Here is a 26,299-nt window from a genome sequence, read left to right on the forward strand (position 1 = left end):
GCTACTAAATTTGTATTTATAAAATGTTAGAACACTAATAAATTTATTTATGAATAAATGAAATTAATTTTCTATTCATAAAAAAATATTATTTTTATTTATAAAAATTTAGAATATTAACAAATTTAATGACGACTGAAATTAATATTTACAACTTTTGTCAATAAACTAAACTAATTTTTACATTCGCAAAATTAATTTCGTATATTTATGAATAAATTTTTATTAACATTTTGAATTTTAGACATAATAATTTATTCTATTTTTTTACCTGATAATTTTTTGAAAACCTTGAGTTGTTACAGCAAAAAATAAAACATTTTACAACATATTAATTGTACGTCAAAAATCAATTATCAATTCGATTATTTGTATAAAAATATATTTTAAAATATAAAATATATATTAAAAATAAATTAAATAATATATATATATTTATTTATACGTATAACTGATTTTTAATGCGTAGGTAATATTTTTGAACATTATTATACATCTTTCCCTCGTAACATATATAGTAAATTTCTCAGCAAAATCCTTTAAAGAGTTGAAAGTAAAATTTGCATTGTTTTTATTGCTTTTTTATGTCAGTAAGTGTAAATTATTGGATATTAGTTGATTGAGAAGCCAAATAATTCCTAATTTTATAAGTCATCTTTATTCAATAAATAGAAGATTGACCACAAAATTTATGATATATTTATGATATATATGTTAGTTGTCTTTAAAAATCAAACTTGAGACATAATATATATTTAATCATTTTAAAGAATTATTGTTTATATTCAATCTTATAATTTATTTTAAGATTATTTTAATTATGACATTAAATTAAATATTAATATATCTTACTAAATATTAATCAATAATTTTTATATTTTTTATTTGACTATTAAATACATGTTAAAGCTCTTTTATTAAAAAATATTAATAATTACTTCATGTGTTTTAAATTAAACATTTAAAGTGGTTCTTAGGAGATTTTAAATTGAATCTTTTAAAATTAATTTAAATATATACTTTATTATCTATTGTGTTTAAATTAATATAAGTTAACTTTGAATTTTTTTTTTTGAGCTAAATATATTATTCTTCCTTTGTTATTTCAGGAGCTGCCATATTTACTTGGGTTTCGGGTTGCGCTGCTCCTCGGGATTCAAAAATAAAAGAAACAGAGAATAAATTTAGATGAATGTCATGGGGTTTAAAAAGTGGTATTTATTTATTAAAAAAAATAAAAAATTAATATTTAATTTAAAATATAAAGTAAATAACTTTTAAAAAATTAAAATTTATTATAAAAATTAAATTAGTAAGAAATTAAATACTAATTCATAAATATTAAATTAGATAAAATTTAAATACTAATTTATAAATACTATAAAATTAATCATAAAATAAAAAATTTTGTTATTTTGTGTCTTAAGAATATATATTATTAAATATTCATAAAAAGATATTTTAATATTATTTATTATAAAAATATTTTTTATATTTTTAAAATATAAAATAATAAATAATATTAAAATAGTTTTTTTGTATGTTTAATATATATTTTTAAAACATAACCTAACAAAATTTTAAAATAAAAAAAATTCAACAAAATTAATTTAATAATTATTTTATTAAATTATTTAAATAAATATTAAAAATTTAAATTTTATTTTATAAATATAATAATTTAATTCAATTTATAATTAATTAATTTTTGATCTGTCGAATTAAGAAATATTTAGCGCACATGAAAGGAGAGGAAAGGAAGGCGGGTGGGGAAGGTGAGATATGAATAAATAGGAGGTAATGTGGTTCTTTTCCAAGGCAGCAGGAGGCAGAGAGGTGTGTGCTGCATGCTTCTTTTCTTCTTGTCTCGTCACCGTGTGCCCTGATTGGCAGATAGCTTCTGCCACCACTCCTACCTCTTCACGCAAACGAATATTATTCTCTCTTCTCTTTTTTCATCTGCCTCTTCCCTTTTCGCTACTACTTTTGTAATTTTGTACGGACCAACTGCTTTTCCTTTCGAGAACCTTCTTTCTCTCGTGTTTACCGAGGCGGTTAAAATATCAAAACCAAATTGGGAATGGATAACTTACATGCTGAATGGATTATAATTCGATTATTAATTAAATAATTATATAAGATTTAATTTAATTTTTTATTTTTATAATAAATATTTTTTATATTAAATTACTTATTATTTTTAAATTTTAATAATTTGTCGATTAATCTATATTCGTTATATTCTTTAAGTATTTATAAAAATATAAAAATAATAATCATAAAAATAAAAAATATTCTGACTATTAAAATACTCTTAGATTTATTAGATAAAGACCAATTACTTTATTCGATTTAAACGAACGAATTTTTCTAGTTATAAAACATTAAATGGGCTTAGTAATTTTATATTTCAGATAACTTAAGACCCAATTCAACCCAGCTAACACGTTTAATCCTGATTAAAAAAAAAGCTGTGAATTAGTGTACTGATACTAATTTAAACAAAAAAGGGGGTTTATATGGAATTTTTTTTTCTTTGGAAAATTAACCTGTTTTCCACTTTTTTAATTAAATAAATTTGAGGAAGCCCGTATGATTTGTCGAGCTGATGTTAAATGAAATCAAACTTAAAATTAAAAATCTAAAATCACTTGATATAGGACATGTCGGTTTAAATGAATTAGGCCGGTAGATTGAAAAGGTTCTAGTACTTGCCATTTTCATTCTCTTTTAGACTTTGTTTGGATATAGAAAAAAAAAAAGAAAAAAAAATAAAAAATAATAAAAAAATAAAGTTATTTATCATTTTTTTATTTTTAATATGAAAAAGAGTATAGGATGATACAGTGTTATGAAAAATAGATGTGCTTTTCTAGCATATGGTGTCAGAAAGGCTGAAATTGGACTGAAAAATTTAGAGCAAGGAACTCGGACGATCGGGTATCTACAAAAAAAATATTTTTTAATAAAACTCGGAAGGTCCGTTTTGATTCTTAAAAAAAAAGTCTAAAAAACGGAGGGTCCATTTTCATTTTAAGAAAAAATTAAAAAAATCAAAATTCTAAACGGAGGTCCGTTTTCAGTTTAAGAAAAAAAAACCGTAAACAGAGAGTTCGATTTGATTTAAAAAAAAAAAACTAATCGAATGGTTCGATTTGTGGTCAACGAATTTTTTAACGAAGAATTCAGACAGTCCGATTTCTCCTTGCCATTGTTCAAAAAAACATGTTCCACACCTGTGTCTAACACCTGTATACACCATAACCAAGTACAACGCACACACTCCTCCAATATAAAAAAATGAGTCATTATTTATGTGTTGTTTAAATGAAGAGAAAATAGATGAAAAGAAAATAGGAAGAAAATTTTCTTTTGTTTGGATGGGAAAAAAAAGTAAAAAAAAAAGAAAATTATAATAGTATAAAATTATATTAATACCCTTATAATAAAATAAAATAAAATAAAAATATTTTTATTTATTTATATTTTATCGCATTTTATAAATATTTAAAATATTATAATTTTATATATTTAATTTGAATTATTTATTTAATACATATATAATATTTAAATATTAATCTTTATTATAATAATATATTAAAACTATTAAAATTAAATTTATATTAATAATTATTATTAATAATATAACTATGGTAATATTGTAAATACACAAAAAATAATCTTTCTCTCCTTGTTTTCTTGCTTGTTGTGAATGATCCACAAAAAAATTTTCCTTTCTTTCCATTTTTTTTGGATCCAAACAAAAGAAAATAACATTTTTTATTTATTTTTATTCCATCTTTTTTTTTTCTCTTATTTTTCCTTAAACCAAACATAGTGTTAAGCCTTTACACTTTGTTTGGATGTTAGAAAGAAAATGGAAGGAAAAAAATAGAAAGAAAGAAAATAAGAGAAAAAAAATAGAAGGAAAAATTGAGTTATTTGTATGTTGTTTAGATGAAAAGAAAATAGAGTGAAAATTTTCTTTTGTTTAGATGGAAATAAAAGTGAGAAGAAAGAAAATCATAATAGTATAAAATTATTGTTGGGTGTGACTAAGGGTAGAAATAGGTCAAGCAGCTGAGTCTATAACTTGGCTTATTATAAAATAGACACAAATTCAGACTTTTATAAAGGTCTTAATATGTTAATAAGCCAAGTTCAGACTCGTTAATTAGCTTTATTGATCTGTCATATCTGGACCTGTTAACACATAATTGCATATATAAATAATTTTTTATTATTAATAAAATTATGAGATATTTTAAATTTATTATATTTAATTATAAATATTTTTGTATATTTTAAATACTTTAAAATTTAAAATTCTTATAAATATTAAATATGACATATTACAATAAATATTTTATAAAAAATAGTTTTTTCTTAAATAATATTTGTATTTTAAAAAAAAATTATCAGAATTTTTAACAGATTTTAAGTCAAGCCAAGTTGAATAACAGGCTTAATACTTTAAAAAAAGTCTATAGCAGACTGAAGAGCAGACTTAGACCAATTAACTACATAATAGATCAAGTCTGTTAAGAGTAAAGTTTGGCCTGACCTGACCTATTTCCACTCCTAAGTGTGACTAATTTTTTGAAAGAAAAATAAAAAATTATAATTTAAATTTTCTAATTTTTATCTTATATGAATTTATTATTATAATTTAAAAATAATAAGTTTTTACTTTTTATATTTTAACATCTTTGTTTAGAAAAATTGATCCAAGTTTTTTACTTACAAACCTTCAATTTTGTTAAATGTATTTGAATCAAGAGAAAAGAAAACAAAAACTGAAAAGAGAGAAAATTAAAAATATGTAAATATAAGATATAACCTTATTATATGACAAAATATAAATATTACATATATTTGTATTTTAATTTAATTTCAAAAGTTATATAAATTAATTTTATAATAAATACTAATTTAGTTTTTAATTTTACTCTCTTGTATTTAATATAATTAGTTTATTTACTTATTTATTTATTTATTTTATTACTACTTATAAAAGTCATGAAAAATATTTATCAAATGAAAAATAAAGAACATAAATAATAGGGTAAAATACCTAAACAAACTAAATGAAAACCAATATTACATGATAGTCTTAAATGATATAATGTTATATTCATGTTCGATTTTGACAATAAAATTATATATATCGAAGTATATCAACTCAATTTAACCTTCCTCCATGTAAATCGAATTTAATGAATTAGATTTATCCATCCTCTATGTAAATCAAATTAATATAGTTCGATTTAGCCCTATAATATATAAATTAAATTTAATCAATTTAATTTAGCACTAGAACACATAAATCGATATTAATGGATTCAATTTACGTGAATAGGGTTTTGCATGGTTAAATCGAATCAAATATATTTGATTTACTGCATGTGGTGTTACATATATATAGTTGAGTTAAATATCAAAGTAGTTCTTGAATTTGCACTCAAGTCTCAAAGTAATCCTTGAAGTTAATAACTACTCAAATTCGTTTTCAAAATTGTCCTCTGAGACTCATAGTAGTCCCTAAAATAATTTCCGTCCATCCTTACCATTGGAGACCATTGAAACGACATCGTTTTGTATTTATTAAAAAAACGAGTCTCCCTTTCCCCTTCACATCCAAATTGTATTCATTCGCAAATTCCTCTCTATTGTTTAATTGTAACACACTAACGCTAAAGATTCAAGTACAATAATTGAATCAAATTAGTTAAGCTTGTGATGATCATTGAAAAAAAACAGCACATGCAAGATTCACATGAATAAAACAAAATTCACCTCATCATTTAATGGAGCCTGAGAACCAAAAACATTATAGAAGACTGAAAGTGCATAATTTTGTTCCTTGTTTAATGGGAGAGAAGGCAATACGGCCTTACAGAAGAAAACCATAACTTACATCTGATAGGAAGATAGGCTATGACTGTAACCTTTCTCTCTTCTGCTACCTCATCTCAGAAGAGGACGACAATTCTTTCCATCTTTCATGATCTCTCTGTGAATTAACAAATTATTATTTTGTTTCTTCTGAATTGCTTAAATAGTTATAAAGTACTGATTTTTATTGACAGTGATTATGAAAAAAAAAGGAAAGGAGAACTGGAGATGGGTTGGAGAAGGAAAAAAGGGAGCGTGGAAGAGAAAAAGAGAGGAAACTGGAGAAGGGAAAAGGGACCATGGAAGAAAAAAGGAAAGGAGAACTGAAAATGGGAAAGGGGTTGGAAAAAGGGAAATGGAGTATAGAAGAGAAAGGGAAAAAAGGATTGAGGAAGGGGGTGTTTTTCTTTAAAAAAAAAATAAAACGATGTCGTTTTTTGTGTTCCGATGAATGGAAAACACCTTGGGGATTAGTATCAGTTCTGGAGTACAAATTTGGGGATAAAATTGAATAACTATTAATTTCAAGAACCACTTTGAGGCTCGATTATAACTTCAGGGACCACTCTAAGGCTATATAAATAGGAGCTGAACGTAAAATCCTCATCATAGTGGGATTCAAAATGGCTAATGATGATAGTTTTTACACTATAGAGAGTCGATTAAAAAAAATGCGATCGGGAATAAAATTTACTAATAAGGATCCGTTGAATGTCTTCAACAAACCTTCTAAGAGTTTCATTGTGTTTCAAAATACTATAATCCAAAAACTGTGACTGTATGACATCAAACGGGTGAAAAAATTATTCTATAGAATTTTAATTTTTGTTTTACGTATGGTGTGAAGTACAATTCTTTCGTCATAAATAGTAACGAAGATTCGCAAGTTATGTTCCACTGTCATCATCAGTTTTTTGAGGAAATGACCCCCGAGCTATTGACCAAGCTTGTAGACGTGCTATGTAGTTCGGGAGGATTGAACCAAAATCCTCACTCTACTGTAATGCCTGCTGCATCTAGTTCAATGCCTGTTGGTTCTTCATCATCTCTGCCTGTGATTGAACCTGAAGCATTTTTCTCCGTCCTTTGCAGCTGATCTAAACCCATGTGTGACGGAGAAATAGGTGATAATCAACTCTTCGATGAGCTTACTATTGCGTTGGCAGGTACTCTTGTTATGATCCTGATTTTCGAGGAGGGTGGAGCACCAGATGGTGTTGAAGATGTACTGTGTGATAATGATGATGATGACGTAGAGCCCGACACGATTGCTAATGATAGTAATGATGATATATCGATGAGTATTCCAGTTGAGGGTGATGGAGCGTCTAGTTCAAGAACTCATCAGTATCCACCGTACTTTTCAACTTTAAATTTGGAGGCCATCATACAGCATGGGTTACCTGGAGTAACTTATGGATTTGGGGTCAGATATACACAGGATATAGGAGGTCTAGCTAAGTTCTAAGTTGGCCAACAGTTTCAGAAAAAAGAGGAGGTCGTCTTAAGCGTAAGGACTTATAGCATCCGCTGTGGGATCGAGTACAGAGTATTGGAATCTAATATTTGCAAGTACCATGGGAAGTGCAAGGATTTTGGCAACGATTGCACATGGTTGATTCGGATCACTCTCCGCCAATGAAAGGGTATTTGGGAGGTAAGACAGTACAATGGACCTCAGACTTGTTTGGCCACGTCGATACTAATGATCATAGGATACTTGATTATCATGTTATTCGGCTTTCATACTCCCTACGGTTAGAGCTGATGCTGCCGTGTCGATCAAGGTATTGTAGAATGCAAAAGAGGCACATTTTAGATTCATACCGACTTATAAGACGGTTTGGTTTGCTAAGTAGAAGGTCGTTGCATAGATTTACAGAGATTGAAAAGAGTCGTTAATGAGCTGCCGAGATGGATACTGGGTGTGCAGATAACGATGTCAGGTAGTGTTGCAGTGTTGAAGACGAGTCCTATGCAAGTTGGTGGGCAAGTCGACAAGTCATCAGGATATTTCCATCGGCTTTTTTGGACATCTCCCCGTGTATCGAGGCCTTCAGGCATTGTAAGTCATTGGTTAGTATTGACACTACAAGGAAAACGCTAAGTATCGTCAGAAACAATCAGACAGTATAAACCTCGCTGGTAAATATTTACTATTTAAATTTTTTCGTCCGATGGTAATTAATGTCGGAAATGGCGACGGATTATCGTCTCAGAAAACCAATTGGTTACCGGCAAATTCATCCAACGACATTATTAGCGCTAAAAAATGTTGTTTCGCGCACTATTATCGTCGGATTATTCTTACAGTAATTCCGACAGTAATGTCAATTTTTATCTTTTTTTAATTTGAAATAAATGGTCAAATTTAATTTTAAACTTAAATCTTTTTCACACAGTTAGTAGTCCATTCATAAATAATGAAAAAATTTTATTTAAAATAAATAATGAAATGTTCAAATAAATTAAAAGTTAAGTACATCAAATAAATACAATGAAACAATAAAATAAAAAACTAAAAACTACAGATCTAGGTAGTCGTTGTCGTCGGTACCATGGCCCTAGTTGGCGGCGCAGAAGGTGGTGATATCCCTATGCTACCAGCAGGAGAGTTGCCACCCACAGTAGAACCGCTGCCACTTGCAGGACTGCTGCCACCAGCAGGGTTGATACCAGCGGTATCTAGGCCTGGTACACCTCCATCTGAGCCTCTATACACTGCATCCGCTCAAGAGACTCCCTCCACTCCAGTATGAGCTCATCTATAGACGTCACGTAGGTGAGAATCTACTGATACCTCTCCCGATAATCATTAACCTCCTAAGCTTGCTGCTTTAGAGCTCATGCACTTACAGCTCCAAATCCACGCCTTCCTTGGGCTCGATGACTCGATTGGTGGCAGAGCCTGACGACGATTTGAATGTGGATGTGCGGAGACTGCTGGCGAAGAACGACCTCATCTCGTATATGCGGTTCTTGTTTGGTGCTAAGGCGGTCTCGTGCCAAATCGCATCGGGATTGACGACAACAGTTGCAAAGCCATCTACGGTATCCTCCCCACCTTGCTGAGACTGCTGAGTTGTGGCCTTTAGTCTTTGTATGTAGGACTCCTGTGTAATTAACACAAGTTATTGTGATTAGTACGCCACATATATACATTTAATCTCTAATAATTTTATAGTAGAAGATAATTAGATGTATATTTACTCACATAATGGTCCTGAGATTGCTGATCAGCAAATATCTCTTTGTTCTCCTTGAGCATGTGGGTGTACTTGAACATCTCTGCCAACGTTGCCTCACTATCCAACAACTTCAACTACACATGTTGCATTGAAACAATATGATTAGGATGTCGAGTATTGGTATGCAAAAGAATATAACTAAGTTATTAACAAAATTAAAGTCACTTTACATACCAGCTTGTCCTTCGTCTTCATGAAGATTGCTGAGCCGCCGGTACACTCGGACGACCTAGCGATGCCCTATTAGCTCTGTTGGTGAGACTCCGATACCGGAATTTCTCATCGGTCTCCCAAGGAATAAACACCTTCTTTTTGTCCGGTCGGAGCCACTGCGTCCGGTGGTCCCGCTCCTGATGAACATCATCCAGCATCTGCTGGAGCCGCCGACCTATTTTATGGTGGAATATCTTCCTGATGGTAAGGTTGTGTTCAGCGTCCCACATAAAGTGTAGCTACAACAAAGAAACTTTAAAATTAGTTAAGTAAGATAGAAGATATAAACTAGATAAAAAGGTTTGAACATAAAAAGTATTAATTACCGCCCATTTTTGAAACCGTCGCTCTTTGGTCTCAGCGGGGATCTTTGTGTAGTTGGGCCTGGGATGGTCGTACATCAGCTTGATGACATTGGTCATCTCCTAAGTACACGCGTTGTTATTGGTGCAAACCTAACAACCCACAAACAATAATTATTGAAACTTAAAAACAAAAGCCAGCCAACCAAATCAACCTAAATCCACTAAAAAAGAATCTATTTTTAGGAACTTTCAGCAACAACCATAATCATTGAAACAGAAAACACTAAACACGCAACCAAATTTACCTAAATCCACTAAACAGGAATCAATTAGCAGGATCTTTTATCAACAAAATTAATCATAATTTTTGAAACTTAAAAATATAAGCCAGCCAACCAAATCAACCTAAATCCACTAAGAAGGGATCTATTTTCAGGAACTTTCAGTAACATTCATAATCATTGAAACAGGAAACACTAAACAGACAACCAAAATAAACCTAAATCCACTATACAAGAATCAATTAGCAGGAACTTTCATCAATAAATTTAATCATAATCATTGAAACTTAAAAACACAAGTCAACCAACCAAATCAACATAAATCCACTAAAAAGGAATCTATTTCCAGGAACTTTCAGCAACAACCATAATCATTGAAACATGAAACACTAAACAGGCAACCAAATAAATCTAAATCCACTTGACATGAATCAATTATTAGGAACTTTTAGCAACAACGTTAATCATAATCATTGAAACTTAAAAACCCTAACCAGCATTTAAACCTACATCTGCTAAACTAGAATAAATTTTCAGGTACTTTTAGTGATAACCAATAAACACGAAGTCACGAAATACATGAGACTCAAATTGATATTTACCCCCATGTCGCCATCAGGTCAAATCTTCAACCGTACAATGAGAGGTGATAGTGGGGCATCAGTTGCTGACTCACTGCCATGGTTGGAATCCGGGACTACAGCATCTGTCACTGGAGGCGGCGTCAACATGGATGCGGGATGCTGAGCAGTAGGAGGCGGCGTCATTGCCGTAGAAGAAGGAGCGTAGTTGGGGTTAGGGACGATAATGAACGGTTGGTCCGCCAAATCTGCAACTTGTGGCGTCATCGAGGTAGTCAGAGTCGAGGGAGAGGAGGCCAAAATCCCGGGATTACTAGAAAAATCCTCCCTCTATCTCGGCCACGGCTAAGACCACGACTAGCAACCTGATTTGTAGCACCTCTACCTATCGATATATCTACAAATATCTCATTATCAAACAATTTCTCAGTAAAAGAGTCATCAACACAATAATTAATACAATTAGATAATTCCAAACACTTCAACAATTCAAAATTAAAAACTAAATCCACTAAGATTAGAAAACTAAACTGAACAAACTTTAAAACTGATTGAAAATTAAAATTAAAATTCTAATCAAATCTAAACTGAATTAAACTAAAATTAAACAAATCAAATTCCATAAGGTTCAGTGTATCAAACTTGCAATATTAAGTAACAAACCTCAAACGTTCAAAATTCAAAAACGTCGGTCAATGGGAAAACAAATAAATTTCATCATTGCAAATAGTCAAAACAAGAGGAGAACAAGTAATGATTTCAAGAGATTGACCAAAATTTTTAATAAAAAGCTTTTTGAGGTATATTTACAAACATTGGCCATCCAAAGTCATAAACAACATAACTTAGCATTAACAAATAATCTTTGCAACACCAATTCGCAAAATTCAACATCAATGACACCAAAAAAAAGTCAACATCATTGATCACAAATTCATTATATAGTAATCTAATTAATTCAAAATAGCAAAACAACAAAACAACATTTAACACAATGAATGAGCACAATAAAAAAATTAACCAAATACACTCAGCAACAATTTGTCCATTAATTAAACCAGCAAACTGAGAATAATTTCAAACACTTTCAGCAACAATTTAGAACCTGTGAATCTAAACTAAACTATCCTAACTACCTAAATCTACTAAAATAAAAATTAAACTAGCTAAACTAATTAAACCAATCTAATGGACTAAAACTAACTAACAGGATTTGAAAAGAAAAAAGTCCAAATAAAGAACCTTGAATGTAGGGTGTAGAAGGAAATAGAGAAGGAGGGAGGAAGGCAACGACACAAAATTGTTACCGACGCTAGAGGTGGCGGTCGTGAAATGCCAGAGCAGGGAGCTGCAGGCTATGGGCTGAGAAGGGCGAAAGGATAAGGAGAAAATGATCGCGGTGACGTTGAGAGAGAAGGGAAGAAGGAGAAGAAGGCAACATTGGCAGTGGGGGTTGATGGCGACGAAGAGGGTGGCGACGGCGGTGGTCTCTGTGGCGGCGGCTGGAGCGCAAGAGGGAAAGGGATGGTGGTGATGTTGGTGAGGGTTCGAATGAAGGGGAAAGGGTGCATGATTTGAATTTACGCCATCTTTACCATCAGAAAATTTCGACGGTAAACTATTGCGGGTTACCAAAACGCATTGTTTCACTAAATCGAATCAACTTGATTCGATTTATATGTAAATAGCATAAATCGAGTCAATTTGATTTGATTTATATAGAAATGTTCAGGACAAGGTGTGCAACCAAATCTAATTTAGAACATCTGTGTAATTTTGAACTCCATTCATTTTATTAGCGTAAATGACCTTTTTTATTGGAATATTATCTGTTCAGTTTGACTTGGTTCAGATTATTCCTACTAGAATTAAAAATCAAACCAAACTAAAAAAATTGCAAAATATTAATCTTTTAATTTTTTTATTTTGATCTATTTTATTTTATTTGTTCAATTAATCGATTTTGGTCTAATTGAATCGATCTTGAAAATCCGTGTATTTACAATTTTAATTTAGAGAAAGTGTTGGGGACAATGCTAATTGTGAATAACGTAAACAACGGGTCAAAAAAGAATGTTAAATTGAATTCAAAAATTAGATTTTAATTTAATTAGGAATAATCATATTTTTAAATTTGAATAATTAGGATTAGGCAACCTAACTTCTTCTAAATACACTTTCACACTACGTTCCGTTTTTTCTCATCCCACCGTCACACCGCATCCTGTCTCTGCCTCCACAGTTCTCCGTCGCTGCCAGAGAGAGTTCTGATGCGAGGTGCACGTTAAAAAGAAACATCCAGTATAGTTTATGACTATATGGATAGGAAAGAAATATTCGGTGTATATAAAAAGAAACATCTAGTATCTTATATACATGGAAAGAAACATCCATGGTATATAAAAAGAAGCATACAGTTTTATTTTCTCTGTAACATAAACCCCGAACTATATACTAACCTACTATATACCAATGGAGTGAACGAACACCTGCGACGCGCGGTGGAAGACAAGGAATACTCGATGGCGCGATGTGGAGGCTTGGCCAGAGATGCAGCATCAGAACAATTGCAGAACGAAAATTTCGACGCGTCGAGGTAGAAGAAGAGGTGCACATTTCGCGGGCTTCAACAGCGGATAAAGAGTGGCGCGGCGTGGAGGGAGAGGTAGCGATGTAGCGTCGAGCAGCGACGACAAACCATGTAGATGGAGCGGCAGCGGCGCAAAGAAGTTTCGTGACTGGTGACGGTGGACGACAGTACAGGGGGAGATAGCGCTGGGAAAGATGAAATTAGGGTTTAGTGCAGGTAAACGGTAAAAGTGAAAATAAGGATGGGTAATTAGGTTGAGATTATTGGACCTGAGAGTGTAGCTCATTATTTATATTATTCGTAATTTTTGTTATCTCCCTAGCAGAATTCTTTAATTTAAGGTTATATATAGGACCATTTATGTGAACAAAATTTTTGAAAATCTTAAAAAGTAAAAAAATTTTACAAACTTAAATGTTCAATCCAAAATCTGTTGAGATCAAATTGGAATCTAAAATAAATTAAAATGCTAAAATGTTAAGAATCAAAGAATTTGTGCAAGGTTAATTTAGAACAAGAAACAAGCAATGCAGCTTTACTAGTTAAGTTACTAAAATCATCGTAGTAACCGCAGTAATCAGTAATCAGTAATCAGCCCCAAAAAAGCTGGGAACTGAGGACACTTTTCTCTAACTTTCTTCGAAAACCTCAAAACCCCGAACTTATCTTTTCCCCAAATCTCAGTTTCCTCTAATTCCCTTCAGATCTGAACTCAAAAACCCTAATCATCCTTCGATCTTACGATTCGATTCCTCAGCTGCCGTAACCGTTTATTCTTCGGCTGCGGCGCAATGTCGAGCTTCCACGTCGGCGGCAAGGTGGTTGACCGCGTCGATTTGATGCGGAAGAAACAACTGCCGTGGCGACTCGACGTTTGGCCCTTCGCTGTTCTCTACGGCGTATGGCTCGCCTCGATCCTCCCGAGCCTGGACTTCGTCGACGCCGCCATCGTTTTCGGCGGCCTCGTTGCTCTCCATATCCTCGTTTGGCTTTTCACCGGTTGGTCCGTTGATTTCAAGTGTTTTGCACATTTCAGCAAGGTACGGCACGCGCGTGTTCTAGACGCTGTTGCTTTGCGTTGATGATCAGCGGAGTTTTTTTTATATCTTTTTCTTTGTGTGTTTTTGCATTCAGGTCAGAGATATTCACCAAGCTGATTCTTGCAAGATAACGCCGGCGAAGTTTTCCGGTTCCAAAGAGGTCGTGCCGCTCAGGTTTCGGAAAATTGTAAGCTTGCGGTTTAGGATCAATTTATTTTTTGTTTGAAATGGATGTACTTGTTATTATCTGAAGTAGTGTTTGCTAGACTTGCCTTTAAGTGTTTGACTGCGTTTTGAGTGATTGGGGATGAATTGAACTGCAGTTGTTAGACCTGATTTTGCGGTTTTGTTTTGTGATGAGAAGTGAGGTATACATTGGGATGTGCATTTCTTGGTGTTGTTGACTTGAATGAGGACAGTGTTACTGGATGGAAGACTTAAAGGTATATTTGGAATTCGACTGTGTGATAATTGAACACTGTTCGTGTCCTTATATTTGGACTATAGGATGGATGGGAGTGACTGTTTCTCTTCTTCTGGATATCTGTATTGCTTTATCTGGGAATTTGTGTTTATCGATACAAAATAATGAACTGGAGAATTTGGATGGTAGTTTGGTGAGTTGTGGAGTTTGTATGTGGAATTTACCTTGTAAGCTGGTTGGTTTTGAGTGAACTGGGATGGAAAATGGTTGGGTGCAAACTTGAATGAGAATGCAGGTCCCCAGGGGAAAAAGGGGGGAGGGGTTTGATTTATTTTATGTATTTTGGCATGTGGCTGTAGTGCAGGTATGGTTACTACTTACTAGAAGTCTAGAACTAATACAAGTTGTATACATCCAGGGATTTATTGCAACTCCTCATATGCTGATATATAGGTTTTGAGAGGTGTAGAAGACAGAGCTTTGATAAGTGTTATGCATTAACCAGATGCTTATGTTTTGTAAAGGAAGGCCAGAATTTTCAATGTCAGTTTTTTCTGTTACCTTGTTTACAGCATGGGTGATCATCTTAGATTCTTTATGATGTTGGGATGATGGTTATTTTAGAGGGTGTGCCTTGATCCTGGCATACGGTTGTTACATTGTGAATTAGAGGTCATGGGTTCAAATCCTAAAAGTAGCCTCTCCGACTTGTGAGGGTAGGGTCACGTATATCTACATTGGATCCCTCCCTCCCCACCCCACACAAAACGGCCATGCAAACCAAAAAAAATTCGAAGTGTTTTTAAGCAATTGATAGGGAATCACGATTTTCAGGTTTGAAAAGAATAGACAATCCTATTTGTGCAATTGTAGCTTAGTTTGTTTGACACATGCTTGTTATTGCATATCGGTATTTAGTGATCTTTGTTGTGCACTATTGTGAATTCTTACTTTGATAATTCTCCATATATCTAAAGTAGAATGCACCTTGAATATGCACGAGGTACTTGGTTGTCTTATTCTCTTTTTTCTTTGTTTCTTAAGGAACCAGCAGGTTAGCTTTTTTGGGTAAGAAAGGAATAAGTAGATGTGCCTATATGTACATATTTGCTTACCTTATATCTGAAATGCGTGTTTTGATATCATATTTGTATTTGCTAATTGTAGTTGTGCCCACTTGTGATTCCTTACTTTGATATTTCTCAACATGTCTAAAGCAGACTGCACTGTGAATATGCAATGCATCCTTTTGCTTGATATTTAAAATCAGCTTGTTGCATGCTAGCTCTGCTTACTAGTTTTGAGGTGTGCATGCTCTGAATCCATCTATCTGTTGCCTCCTGGACTTTCAGATGGAGTTTTTATTTTGTTTTACCCGTTTCATCTTTTAGATGCTCTTGGTTTGGTTGCCTACAAGGTTAAGTGTTTGCATCAATGCATCTGTAGCCTGCAGGTTCTTCATCGGCGACGGATCTGGAGGAGATTTACTTTGAGTTTAGAAAACAGTGTTTTGTATTTTCAAATGAGAAGGGAACATTTTGCAAACTTTCTTATCCTACAAAGGAAACATTTGGACATTATCTCAAGTGTAGTGGGCATGGCTCTGAAGCTAAAATCCTTGCTGCTACAGAGAAATGGGGGCGGAATGTGTGAGTTTCCTTTTACTTTGTCCTTTATTATAAATTGGCAAGTATGCTTTTTGTCCCTAACGTTTGTAATTTTTTTCAAAAGTACTCCTAACGTTTAATTTCATTTAATTTTGTTCCTAACTTTTTTGATTCATTCAATTTTGTCCCTAATGTTTTTGATTTGTTTCAAAACTACCCCATACGTTTTCAATTTTGTTCCTAATATTTTAGATGGATTCAACGTCCATGGGTAATTTTGATGCAAATAAAAAACATTTGTGTCAAAATTGAGTGCAATTAAACGTTAGGGGTATTTTTGAAGAAAATCACAAACGTTAGGGACATAAAACATACTTTACCCTTGTAAATTTCATTTGCATCTACTGCCCCGCATAACAATTTGTGGTGCTGAACTTAACTACAATTGATGCAATGGCCTACTTTTGACAATCTTGATTACTTTTTACTTTTTAATCCGTGCTCTAATCATTTTGTTTATTAGTATTGCCCTCTATAATGTCTGCATATCGATATTGCAGATTTGATTATCCTCAGCCAACCTTTCAGAAATTGATGAAAGAGCATTGCATGGAGCCTTTTTTTGTTTTTCAGGTATTCGTTCTGTATTGCTTTATTTCTTCATTTCTCTTTTATGTCTATATTTTCCTTGCTAACTCTTAACTAGTTTCTGCTTCTATCTTGATCAGGTTTTCTGTGTGGGTCTCTGGTGTTTGGATGAATATTGGTATTACAGTTTGTTCACTCTATTTATGCTGTTTATGTTTGAATCAACCATGGCAAAGAGTCGGTTGAAGACTCTTACTGAGTTAAGGCGTGTTAGAGTGGATAGTCAGATCCTTATGGTCCATCGTGGTGGCAAGTATGTTGTCTCATTTTGTAAACTCAATATTTAGTTTCAATGGAGTAAATTTTATTTTTCCTTACATATTGTGTGGATTATAGGTGGGTTAAACTCTCTGGTACGGATCTTTTGCCTGGGGATGTTGTCTCTATAGGACGCTCTTCTGGTCAGAATGGCGAGGAGAAGTCTGTACCTGCAGACATGCTTATATTGGCTGGAAATGCAATTGTGAATGAAGCTATTCTGACAGGCGAGTCTACTCCTCAATGGAAGGTGTTTCTCTTTTCTGATCTACTCTCTATGGATATATGATATTTAAAAATATAAAGTCATTTGTTGGGGTTGGTGATTATATTTTTTTTAACTGAGTAGATGACCCCTTACCTGTTTGGCAAATTGGAACATCTATTTCTTTCCTGGTTTAGACATTGTTGCCTGCTGTAGTAGTAATTTGTTGACGGCCCCTTGGAAATGGCATACAATTCTGCTGGTTATATATCCTGTTTGATAGACAATTATGAAAATTCAGTTTTAACATGTATGCTGAGCAACTTGTTTAGATGGATATTACTGGTATGATGTGGTTTGTTGCCCAGCCTCCTTTGCAAACTGCTAAGCTCTAATTGAGTTTTAACTTTTAAGCTGATCAACTTGTTTAGATGGATATTACTGATATGATAGAAAATTTTGCTCAATATGTGGTTTCTTGTCCAGCCTTCTGTGCAAACTAATTGAGAAACCTGTAAGCTGAGTAACTTCTTTAGTCGGATGTTTCTGATATGATCAAATATTCTGCTCAATATGTAGTTTGTTGGCCAGTGTCCTATGCGACCTGCTGTGTCTGATTGGATCGCCCCTGTTTTCATGTCCATTTTTCTATATATAACAGTGTTGATCCTATGCAGTTTATGATTTTGTTCTTTCATAATTTTGAATATCTATGCATGTCCAGCTGTCCATGTTTACTTGTGACAATGTATCTGACTATGAGGATTCATTATTGTCCCCGGCCCAAACGTTCCCATGAAAGAGAGAGTGCTGGATCATACATTGTTCATGGATGATTCTCATTTAGATTTGAACATCCTTGTAGGTTTCAATCACGGGAAGGGGAAACGAGGAGAAGTTGTCAATAAGGCGAGATAAAAGTCATGTCTTATTTGGTGGAACCAAAATACTGCAGCACACTCCAGATAAGGTGATTTCAGGCTAGGAAATTTATACATTTTCGATTGATGTGAAGGTGGTTATTCTCATGCTTTCTGATCTTGTTTCTTTTTGGCAAATCTTGCTGGATTCAGACTTTCCCTCTGAAAACGCCTGATGGTGGCTGCCTGGCTGTTGTGCTTAGAACGGGGTTCGAAACTAGTCAAGGAAAGTTGATGCGAACAATCTTATTCTCCACAGAAAGGGTAAATTGATGCAGTTTATTTTGCCCAAGCTTGTAACCCCAGTGCCTTTTTTTATGAATTGATGTATTTTCTTGGCTTTCTAAATTTTATATCACAGGTTACTGCCAATAGCTGGGAAAGTGGACTGTTCATCTTATTCTTGGTTGTATTTGCTCTGATTGCTGCTGGTTATGTGCTTATCAAGGTTTCCCCCTCTCCTCTTCACTTCTTATACGAGAACTGAAAGGTCACAGTTGACATGGCTTGGTCTGAATAGTGAATTGTGATGTTAATTGTATGGTGCAGGGATTAGAGGATCCCACAAGAAGCAAGTACAAACTTATACTAAGTTGTTCACTTATTGTTACTTCTGTGATTCCGCCCGAGTTACCGATGGAGTTATCAATTGCTGTAAATACTTCCTTGATTGCATTGGCGCGACGTGGGATTTTTTGCACAGAGCCTTTCCGAATACCATTTGCTGGGAAGGTACCTGGAGTATTGCCACTATTTTTTCTGCTCTTGTACATCCTTTCCTTGTTATATGTGGCTTATATATTCACAGTGGTACTTGTTGAATTTTTGAACTTGCCAATAGGTTGATATATGTTGTTTTGACAAGACTGGGACACTGACATCTGATGACATGGTATGCTATCAGCGGTGGTATTTACCTAGCAATTGAGACCATACTCTGTTCCATAACTTTTCTCCCCACTATGATGTAGGAATTTTCTGGAGTTGTTGGTTTGAATGGAACCACGGATTTGGAATCTGACATGAGTAGAGTGCCAGTGCGAACTGTGGAAATCCTGGCTTCTTGCCATGCTTTGGTATTTGTTGATAATAAGCTGGTATGCATCTCTCTCTCTCTCTCTCTCTCTCTCTCTGTCTGTTCTAGTGCTTAGTAAAATACAGTAGCTTGTCACATTTCAGAGAGAGAGTGTGTTTGTATATATAATGTAGATTTTTGTAAGTAAACTTGATCATTATTAGTTTTTTTTAACGTTATCTTTCATAATTCTGGATAGAGAGCTAGCAGGACTTGTATATATGTTTATTTATCCTTTCTATTGTTTTTTGTTTACTATGTTCAACATTCCTATGCATTCCTTAATGTTCCACAGGTTGGTGATCCTCTTGAGAAGGCTGCACTTAAGGGAATTGATTGGAGTTATAAATCTGATGAGAAGGCTATTCCAAAAAAGTAAGTTAAATCTATTTTTGCTGTTCAATTCTGCATGTCCTCTCTATGATTTAGATAAATAATTTTTCAGTTCAGTTGTCTTTTTAATTCATGTGAGATTTATGACATAGAAACTTTTTATGATTGGGTTGATACAGTTACGATAGAACAATGACATAGTTTTTTTTTTCTTTGACTGGAATGACATATAGTTATTGTAAAAGATTATGTGATTGTGTGATTATGTTACAAATAGCCTTTATGATATCTTTTGGTTTATATTCATGTTTTCTCAGATTTTGTGCTTTTCCTTTGTAACTTTTGCAGCTCTCTATACATTGTGTTTGATTTGTCATGATATGTTTTCAAATTGTAGGGGTAGTGGCCAACCTGTCCAAATTGTTCAGCGGTACCATTTTGCATCTCACTTAAAACGAATGGCTGTTATTGTTCGCATTCAGGAGGAGTTTTTTGCCTTTGTGAAGGTTTGCTGGTTGCTTATCGTCCTGTTTTAATATCTGTAATATTCTATTCATGCATGTTACATAATCAAATCCTTTCGATTTAAGTTGGGGCACGTCTCTTTTGATTCTAGAATAGGATGATGATAATACCCACTGTTGTTTCTTTAGTTCTTTTGTTGTTTTCTTGGGTCAAAGTGTTGGTTGCCAGTTAAATATAACATGTTTCACTATTTTCGGTTATTGCAATATTTTTGTTTTATATATGCTGATACTATTGTAAAAAAGTTATTGTAAAAAAATTCACATAAATCTTTGGCCATCCTGTCTTGATTGAATTATATTTACATGTATTAGCGCTTATTATATGTTTATTTTAAAATTAAACCCTACTATTTGATTACAAAACGCTCATTTTCTATTGTTTCTCTCTTTTGCTACCTGAACTTATAACTAATCCATTCATGTTGAATGCTGCAGTAAGTGTTGGTAAATAATAGTTAATGTCATCACTGCAATTATTTATCTTGTTTTGGTGGAATGGGGTTTGGCAGTTGGGTCTATTGATTTTGGCTGACCAGTAAACTTAACCTGATTTATGTAGAGCTTTTATGGATGTGGCATTCTACAATGAAGTATGTGTAGGAACTGGTGCCAGTGCCATTCAAAATCCTGGAGTCTTTTCATTCTGATTTCCAAGTTTTTTTGTTCCTTTATTTTTTCCCTATTACTCTTTATTGCTTGGTTGGTCAACAATGAACCTTACTGTGCATGCATCTTTATGTTATGGAAGATGTTTAAACTCTAGGAACTAGTGTGCTTTGGCCTTTAACGAATCCATCTAATGAAGTCATTATGGACTTTCAGGGTGCCCCAGAAATTATTCAAGATAGGCTCATTGACGTACCACCATCATATGTTGAAACCTACAAGAAGTATACGCGTCAGGGGTCTCGTGTTCTTGCTTTGGCCTACAAGTCTCTTCCTGACATGACAGTATGAATCTCATGGGTTCACTCTTTTGACATATATCCAACTTTCTTTTTTGTTTCATGTTAATAAGTGTATTGGACATTCCTTTTTCCCCATTCTGCTTCTCCTCCGCTCTCCCTTTGTTTTCCTTCATCATTAGCTACCACCTTTATGCTTTCAACTGTTGCTAACTATATCTTTAATTCTTGAAGGTCAGTGAAGCTAGAGGCTTGGATAGGGATGGAGTAGAGAGTGGACTTACTTTTGCTGGTTTTGTGGTAATTAATCTACCTCCTCCTCATATTCATTAATCATTATCGTCAATGCACATAATTTTTCTTGTTGACATGATACTAAGTTGGTATCAAGTTATTTTCAGGTATTTAATTGTCCTATAAGGTCAGATTCGGCCATTGTTTTATCCGAACTGAAAGGGTCTTCACATGACTTGGTAAGTAGGCTTTGATTCATCAACTTCTCTTGGAAAAACGCTAGTTCATTCTTGGCTGTGAAAGACTTCCTTGTAGACAACCTAAAAGCTCAAGTATCTAGTGGGAGTCAGCTTCCCTTCTTGAAAATTCGCTATTTTGTTTTATGGTGTCAATATCTGTGTCAGAGGTGCTTCGGATTATTGATTGATTTGTATATGATCAACAAATTTGGAATTGAGCACATTCAGGCCAGTAGAATCCATTATTTAACTTTCTTGTAGTAAGGCTCTATCAATAACACCTTAAAAGGACAGAATCATACACATGAATATATCAAGGTGGATGGGCACACCAAGTTCAGTAAGAATAATAAGATTAGAGATTAGATCATTAAAGAGAATGAAGTGTTTATAATAGAACATCATAACATTGTTTTATCCGTGTAATTAACCATAAGTGAGATAAAACTGGGGTTTGTGGATACAAGGTTGGGGTAGCTCGTATAAAATAGAAGACATTAATAATGCGAAGTCAATAACAGATGATGTGGAAATGTGAAACTGTTCATGGGTAGAGGGAAACCATTAAAGATGTGATGTTGAACCATTAGGAATTAGTCTTTTAGCAGGACCAAATCCTTGTTAATTTTTTTATTGTTCAAGTAACTTGCATCAAAATAACTTTGTTGCGCTCTCCCCCTCCCCTTTTTCTTTTTTGTGTTTCTGTGTGTGTATAACCCATTGAGGAATAGTAGAAATTTGAACTCCAAAAATTTTTAGTACAAAAGTTTTATGATTAGAGTTCAATCAAGAATGGAAATACTGCCACTCAATTACTTAAATAAACACTCATACATTTTTATTGGGGTATTGTCTTTTGGTTAGCTTGCCTGCTTTTTTTAATAATACTTGAGGATTTTGGTAAGCAATGTTTGATCTATTGTATTCTATTGATTTATGTTAACCACCTCTGAACCCCCTTCTTTTTTGGGTGGGGCAGATGGATAGCTTGGTATGCTATATTTAGGAGCTTCTTGGTCCTTACTTAACTGTAACAACTAACCAAAGACATCTTTCTCTACGGAATTGATAGGTGATGATTACTGGTGACCAAGCTCTGACAGCTTGCCATGTTGCCAGCCAAGTTCATATTATATCAAAACCTACATTAATCCTTGGCCCAGCAAGTGATGGTGTGGGATATAAATGGATGTCCCCTGATGAGACTGCAAATATTCCCTACAGGTACTTTTCTCATTTTTCCTGGTTGCACTATCTTCTCTCTGATTTTTTGTTGCGTTGTTTTTAACTTCTATAATTTGCTTTCTTAGTTAGTTTTCTGTGTTTTGTGATAAAGGTATATTATATCCGTCTCTCTGCCAAATAATTAAACTCTAGTTCTTGGACCCTACCGTTTCCAAGCTTATTTTAGAAGTCATGCGTATCTCATATTCTAAAACGATCACATATTAATTGATTTCAGCGAGAAAGAGGTTGAGTCTTTATCGGAAACTCATGATCTGTGTGTTGGAGGTGATTGCTTTGAAATGTTGCAACAGTCATCAGCTCATCTTCGAGTTATTCCTTATGTGAAGGTTCTGATCTATTTTTAATGACTAAACATTAGAGCTGAGTTTTTGGTACTGCAATTATCATGAGTCATGACATTGTTGAATTGTTATTTCAGGTGTTTGCTAGAGTTGCACCTGAACAGAAAGAACTTATCCTGACCACTTACAAGACAGTGGGACGGATAACTTTGATGTGTGGGGATGGAACCAATGATGTTGGGGCATTGAAACAGGTTATTGGTGTTTATAGCTTTTTCCCCCCCATGATTTTGCTAAGAAAAATGACAAGAGAAAATATAGAAAGCACTGAAAATAAAAACAAAAACCAATCAGGCCCTAAGTTTTCAGTCTGTTGACAAATTACAACTTCTGCATCTACCAAGAAATCAAGCATATTCAAAAACCTCATATGGAAGTAACTGCAACTATTTTTGGATATCTAAATGAGATTGCTTTCTTTTAATAAATCTCTTGCATTAAGACAATATGTCTGCATGGTTTGTTTTGGATTTAAAACAGCTTATAATCACAAGTTTTTTTAGATGGATTTTGAAAGTAAGTGATTATGACCGCTCTGATATTTTTCTTAGTTAGTCAAATATATGTTTGCATCGACATTCTATATATTATCATTGGTTGTAACCTGTGATACTAATAGTCTCATACTCGCATCATAATAGCTCTTTAGTAACTTGCAAGTATCTTTTACCAAGAAGCTGAATAACTCAAGTCTAACTTATAATTTAGGCCCATGTAGGAGTTGCTCTTCTAAATGTGATGCCTCCAACTCAAAGTGGAAACTCCTCTAAAGAGTCAGCTGGGGAAGAAGGTTCAAAATCTGTCAAAACGAAGAAATCCAGGCCTGCACTAGAAGCGCCTGGAAAGAGTGGAGAAGGCACTTCAAAAGCCACAGTTGTTTCAAAATCAGATCCTATCAACCGTCATCAGGCAGCTGTTGATATGCAACGACAGAAGCTCAAGAAGATGTTTGAAGAGCTTAACGAGGAAGATGGCCGTGCCCCCGTTGTCAAGCTTGGTGATGCGTCAATGGCATCCCCTTTCACTGCAAAGCATGCATCTGTTGCTCCCACCACTGACATAATTCGTCAAGGTCGGAGTACCCTGGTGACAACCCTCCAGATGTTTAAAATTTTGGGCCTCAACTGCCTTGCTACTGCATACGTGTTGAGTGTCATGTATCTGGATGGTGTCAAACTAGGTGATGTGCAGGCCACAATAAGTGGTGTCTTCACTGCTGCGTTTTTCCTCTTTATCTCCCATGCCCGCCCTCTTCCCACCCTCTCAGCTGAACGTCCCCACCCCAATATCTTCTGTGCTTATGTTTTCCTTTCCCTTATGGGGCAATTTGCCATTCACTTATTATTCTTGATCTCATCTGTGAAAGAGGCTGAAAAATACATGCCAGATGAATGCATCGAACCAGATGCAGATTTTCATCCCAACTTGGTCAACACTGTTTCATACATGGTCAGCATGATGCTTCAGGTTGCTACTTTTGCCGTGAACTACATGGGCCATCCCTTCAACCAGAGTATCTCAGAAAACAAGCCGTTCCGGTACGCTCTTATAGCAGCCGTAGGTTTCTTTACAGCGATTACATCTGATCTCTTCAGGGACTTAAATGACTGGTTGAAGTTGGTGCCACTGCCAGTGGGATTGAGGGACAAACTATTAATATGGGCACTTCTAATGTTTTTGATATGCTACTCATGGGAGAGACTATTGAGATGGGCCTTCCCTGGCAAGATCCCTGCATGGAAGAAGCGCCAAAGGCACGCGGTATCTAACTTTGAAAAGAAAAAAGAGGTCTAAGTGGTGGAGAGATGTGATAAAAGAATACGGTTACCATGGGCAATGCAGTGATGGTTAGGTCAGAGACTTGAGCTAGTTAGGAGAAATACTTGGCACGATGAATTTTGTTAGTCTCATAGTTATTTTCCCATTTGATGGACGGAGAGATTATCTAATGTCAAAATCATTTTTGGGAGAAAGGTATGGATTTTAGAGCTCGTGCCCTCCCTAGTTATCTCAGATGTTTTGCTTAGTACAGGAGTTTTTTATTGTTTAAATGCTACTATTCATTTTACCAAACACAGGAACGAACTTAAACTAATTTTCCTTTGCAACTTCTTACCAAGTTAAACGAGTTTATTTGAATATTTGGATCAATGATAAGAACGTGTTTAATTGCATTTGTTAAGTATGGTGTTAGAGATTTACTTCTAGCTTGGTGGAAATTACAAGACCTATTTTGAAATATGTGAACATGAGAATTCGATTATATAGACATTTGTATAAACATTTTTTATTTTGGGTGTTATAAAGAGAGAAATAAAGCAAAGTAACTAGGCAAAGTATTTGACCAGGTTGTGTTAATAATTGCTGAAGAACCCCTGGTCCTATATAAGTATATAATAATGTCTACATTACTGGTTTACAACATCTACAATTCTACCTGCAAAAGATGAGGAACACTGTTGAGAGGAATGCTCCGTCCTCACATTTGAGCAGAGATTCCGTGCCAATAGGAATTTGGAAAGAAAAATACCATTTGGATTCTCAAAAGGATTTAATTTTAATTTTTGGCAAAATAATTTTGAAAGGAAAGTAATGATATTTTAGTTTTTCAAAAACAATCTCAATTTGACAAATTGCACTAATCACTAATTATAGAGATATTCAAAATAGGAGTTTAGGGATTATATTTTGAGGCGATTTTTTTGTAGAACTGCTTTGAAAAATAATTTTATGTCAGAGTGAATGTTTTTTTGTTAGTTTTTATGTGAGTCGTAAAAAAAAAAGGTTGAAAATAAGATGCAAAGATCAATTTTTGTATGTATCTTCTAAATCTTTTTTTATATATTTTAATAAAAAATTGGAAGTCATGTCACTTATGAAAAAAAGTGATGTATTTTGTCACAACAATTTTTGGATGACAAAATGTCATTTTTTAAGGGATTATTTCATAAAATATAGAATCTTTTGTAGATAAAAATATAGTTTACTTGGATCAAAACATGCTCAATTCACATATATGATGAGATTACGTGAATAATATTAAATTGACTAATTTTAGGATTTGTTTGGGTGAGTTTTTAAAAAAAGATTTTTTTTTAGAGTTATCTTTTTTTAAAAAAATTTATAGAAAAGTAAAAATAATTTTATGTTTGGATATCTTATACAAAAATATCTTTTTATTT

At 33.7% G+C, this 26,299-nt stretch overlaps 1 protein-coding gene across 2 annotated transcripts; it reads left to right on the forward strand.

Annotated features, from left to right (window-relative positions):
- The first annotated feature begins 13,697 nt into the window (after nt 1-13,697).
- Nucleotides 13,698-25,258, forward strand: LOC130943560 (probable manganese-transporting ATPase PDR2). 2 transcript variants are annotated; one of them, XM_057871484.1, is made up of 21 exons: nt 13,698-14,153; nt 14,248-14,340; nt 16,024-16,226; nt 16,745-16,817; nt 16,913-17,085; nt 17,169-17,340; nt 18,161-18,265; nt 18,369-18,479; nt 18,577-18,663; nt 18,765-18,947; nt 19,057-19,107; nt 19,187-19,312; nt 19,586-19,665; nt 20,021-20,129; nt 20,973-21,101; nt 21,290-21,355; nt 21,436-21,528; nt 22,601-22,752; nt 22,991-23,102; nt 23,195-23,311; nt 23,826-25,258. In XM_057871484.1, exons 1-21 carry the CDS (start codon nt 13,905-13,907, stop codon nt 24,909-24,911), a joined length of 3,570 nt encoding a protein of 1,189 aa, XP_057727467.1. In that variant the 5' UTR covers nt 13,698-13,904; the 3' UTR covers nt 24,912-25,258. The 2 variants fall into 2 exon arrangements, with proteins under 2 accessions (XP_057727467.1, XP_057727468.1); XM_057871485.1 differs by having other exon boundaries at nt 21,457-21,528.
- Nucleotides 25,259-26,299: the final 1,041 nt, after the last annotated feature.

Source organism: Arachis stenosperma, chromosome 8 (genome assembly GCF_014773155.1).
Source record: "Arachis stenosperma cultivar V10309 chromosome 8, arast.V10309.gnm1.PFL2, whole genome shotgun sequence".
Taxonomy (NCBI): domain Eukaryota; kingdom Viridiplantae; phylum Streptophyta; class Magnoliopsida; order Fabales; family Fabaceae; genus Arachis; species Arachis stenosperma.

Coding starts and splice junctions, on each gene's coding strand:
- LOC130943560 (XM_057871484.1), top strand. CDS start 13,905: ATGTCGAGCTTCCACGTCGGCGGCAAGGTGGTTGACCGCGTCGATTTG. Junction 19,666..20,020: donor GAGAAGGCTATTCCAAAAAA/GTAAGTTAAATC, acceptor TTCAAATTGTAG/GGGTAGTGGCCAACCTGTCC. Junction 21,356..21,435: donor TTACTTTTGCTGGTTTTGTG/GTAATTAATCTA, acceptor CATGATACTAAG/TTGGTATCAAGTTATTTTCA.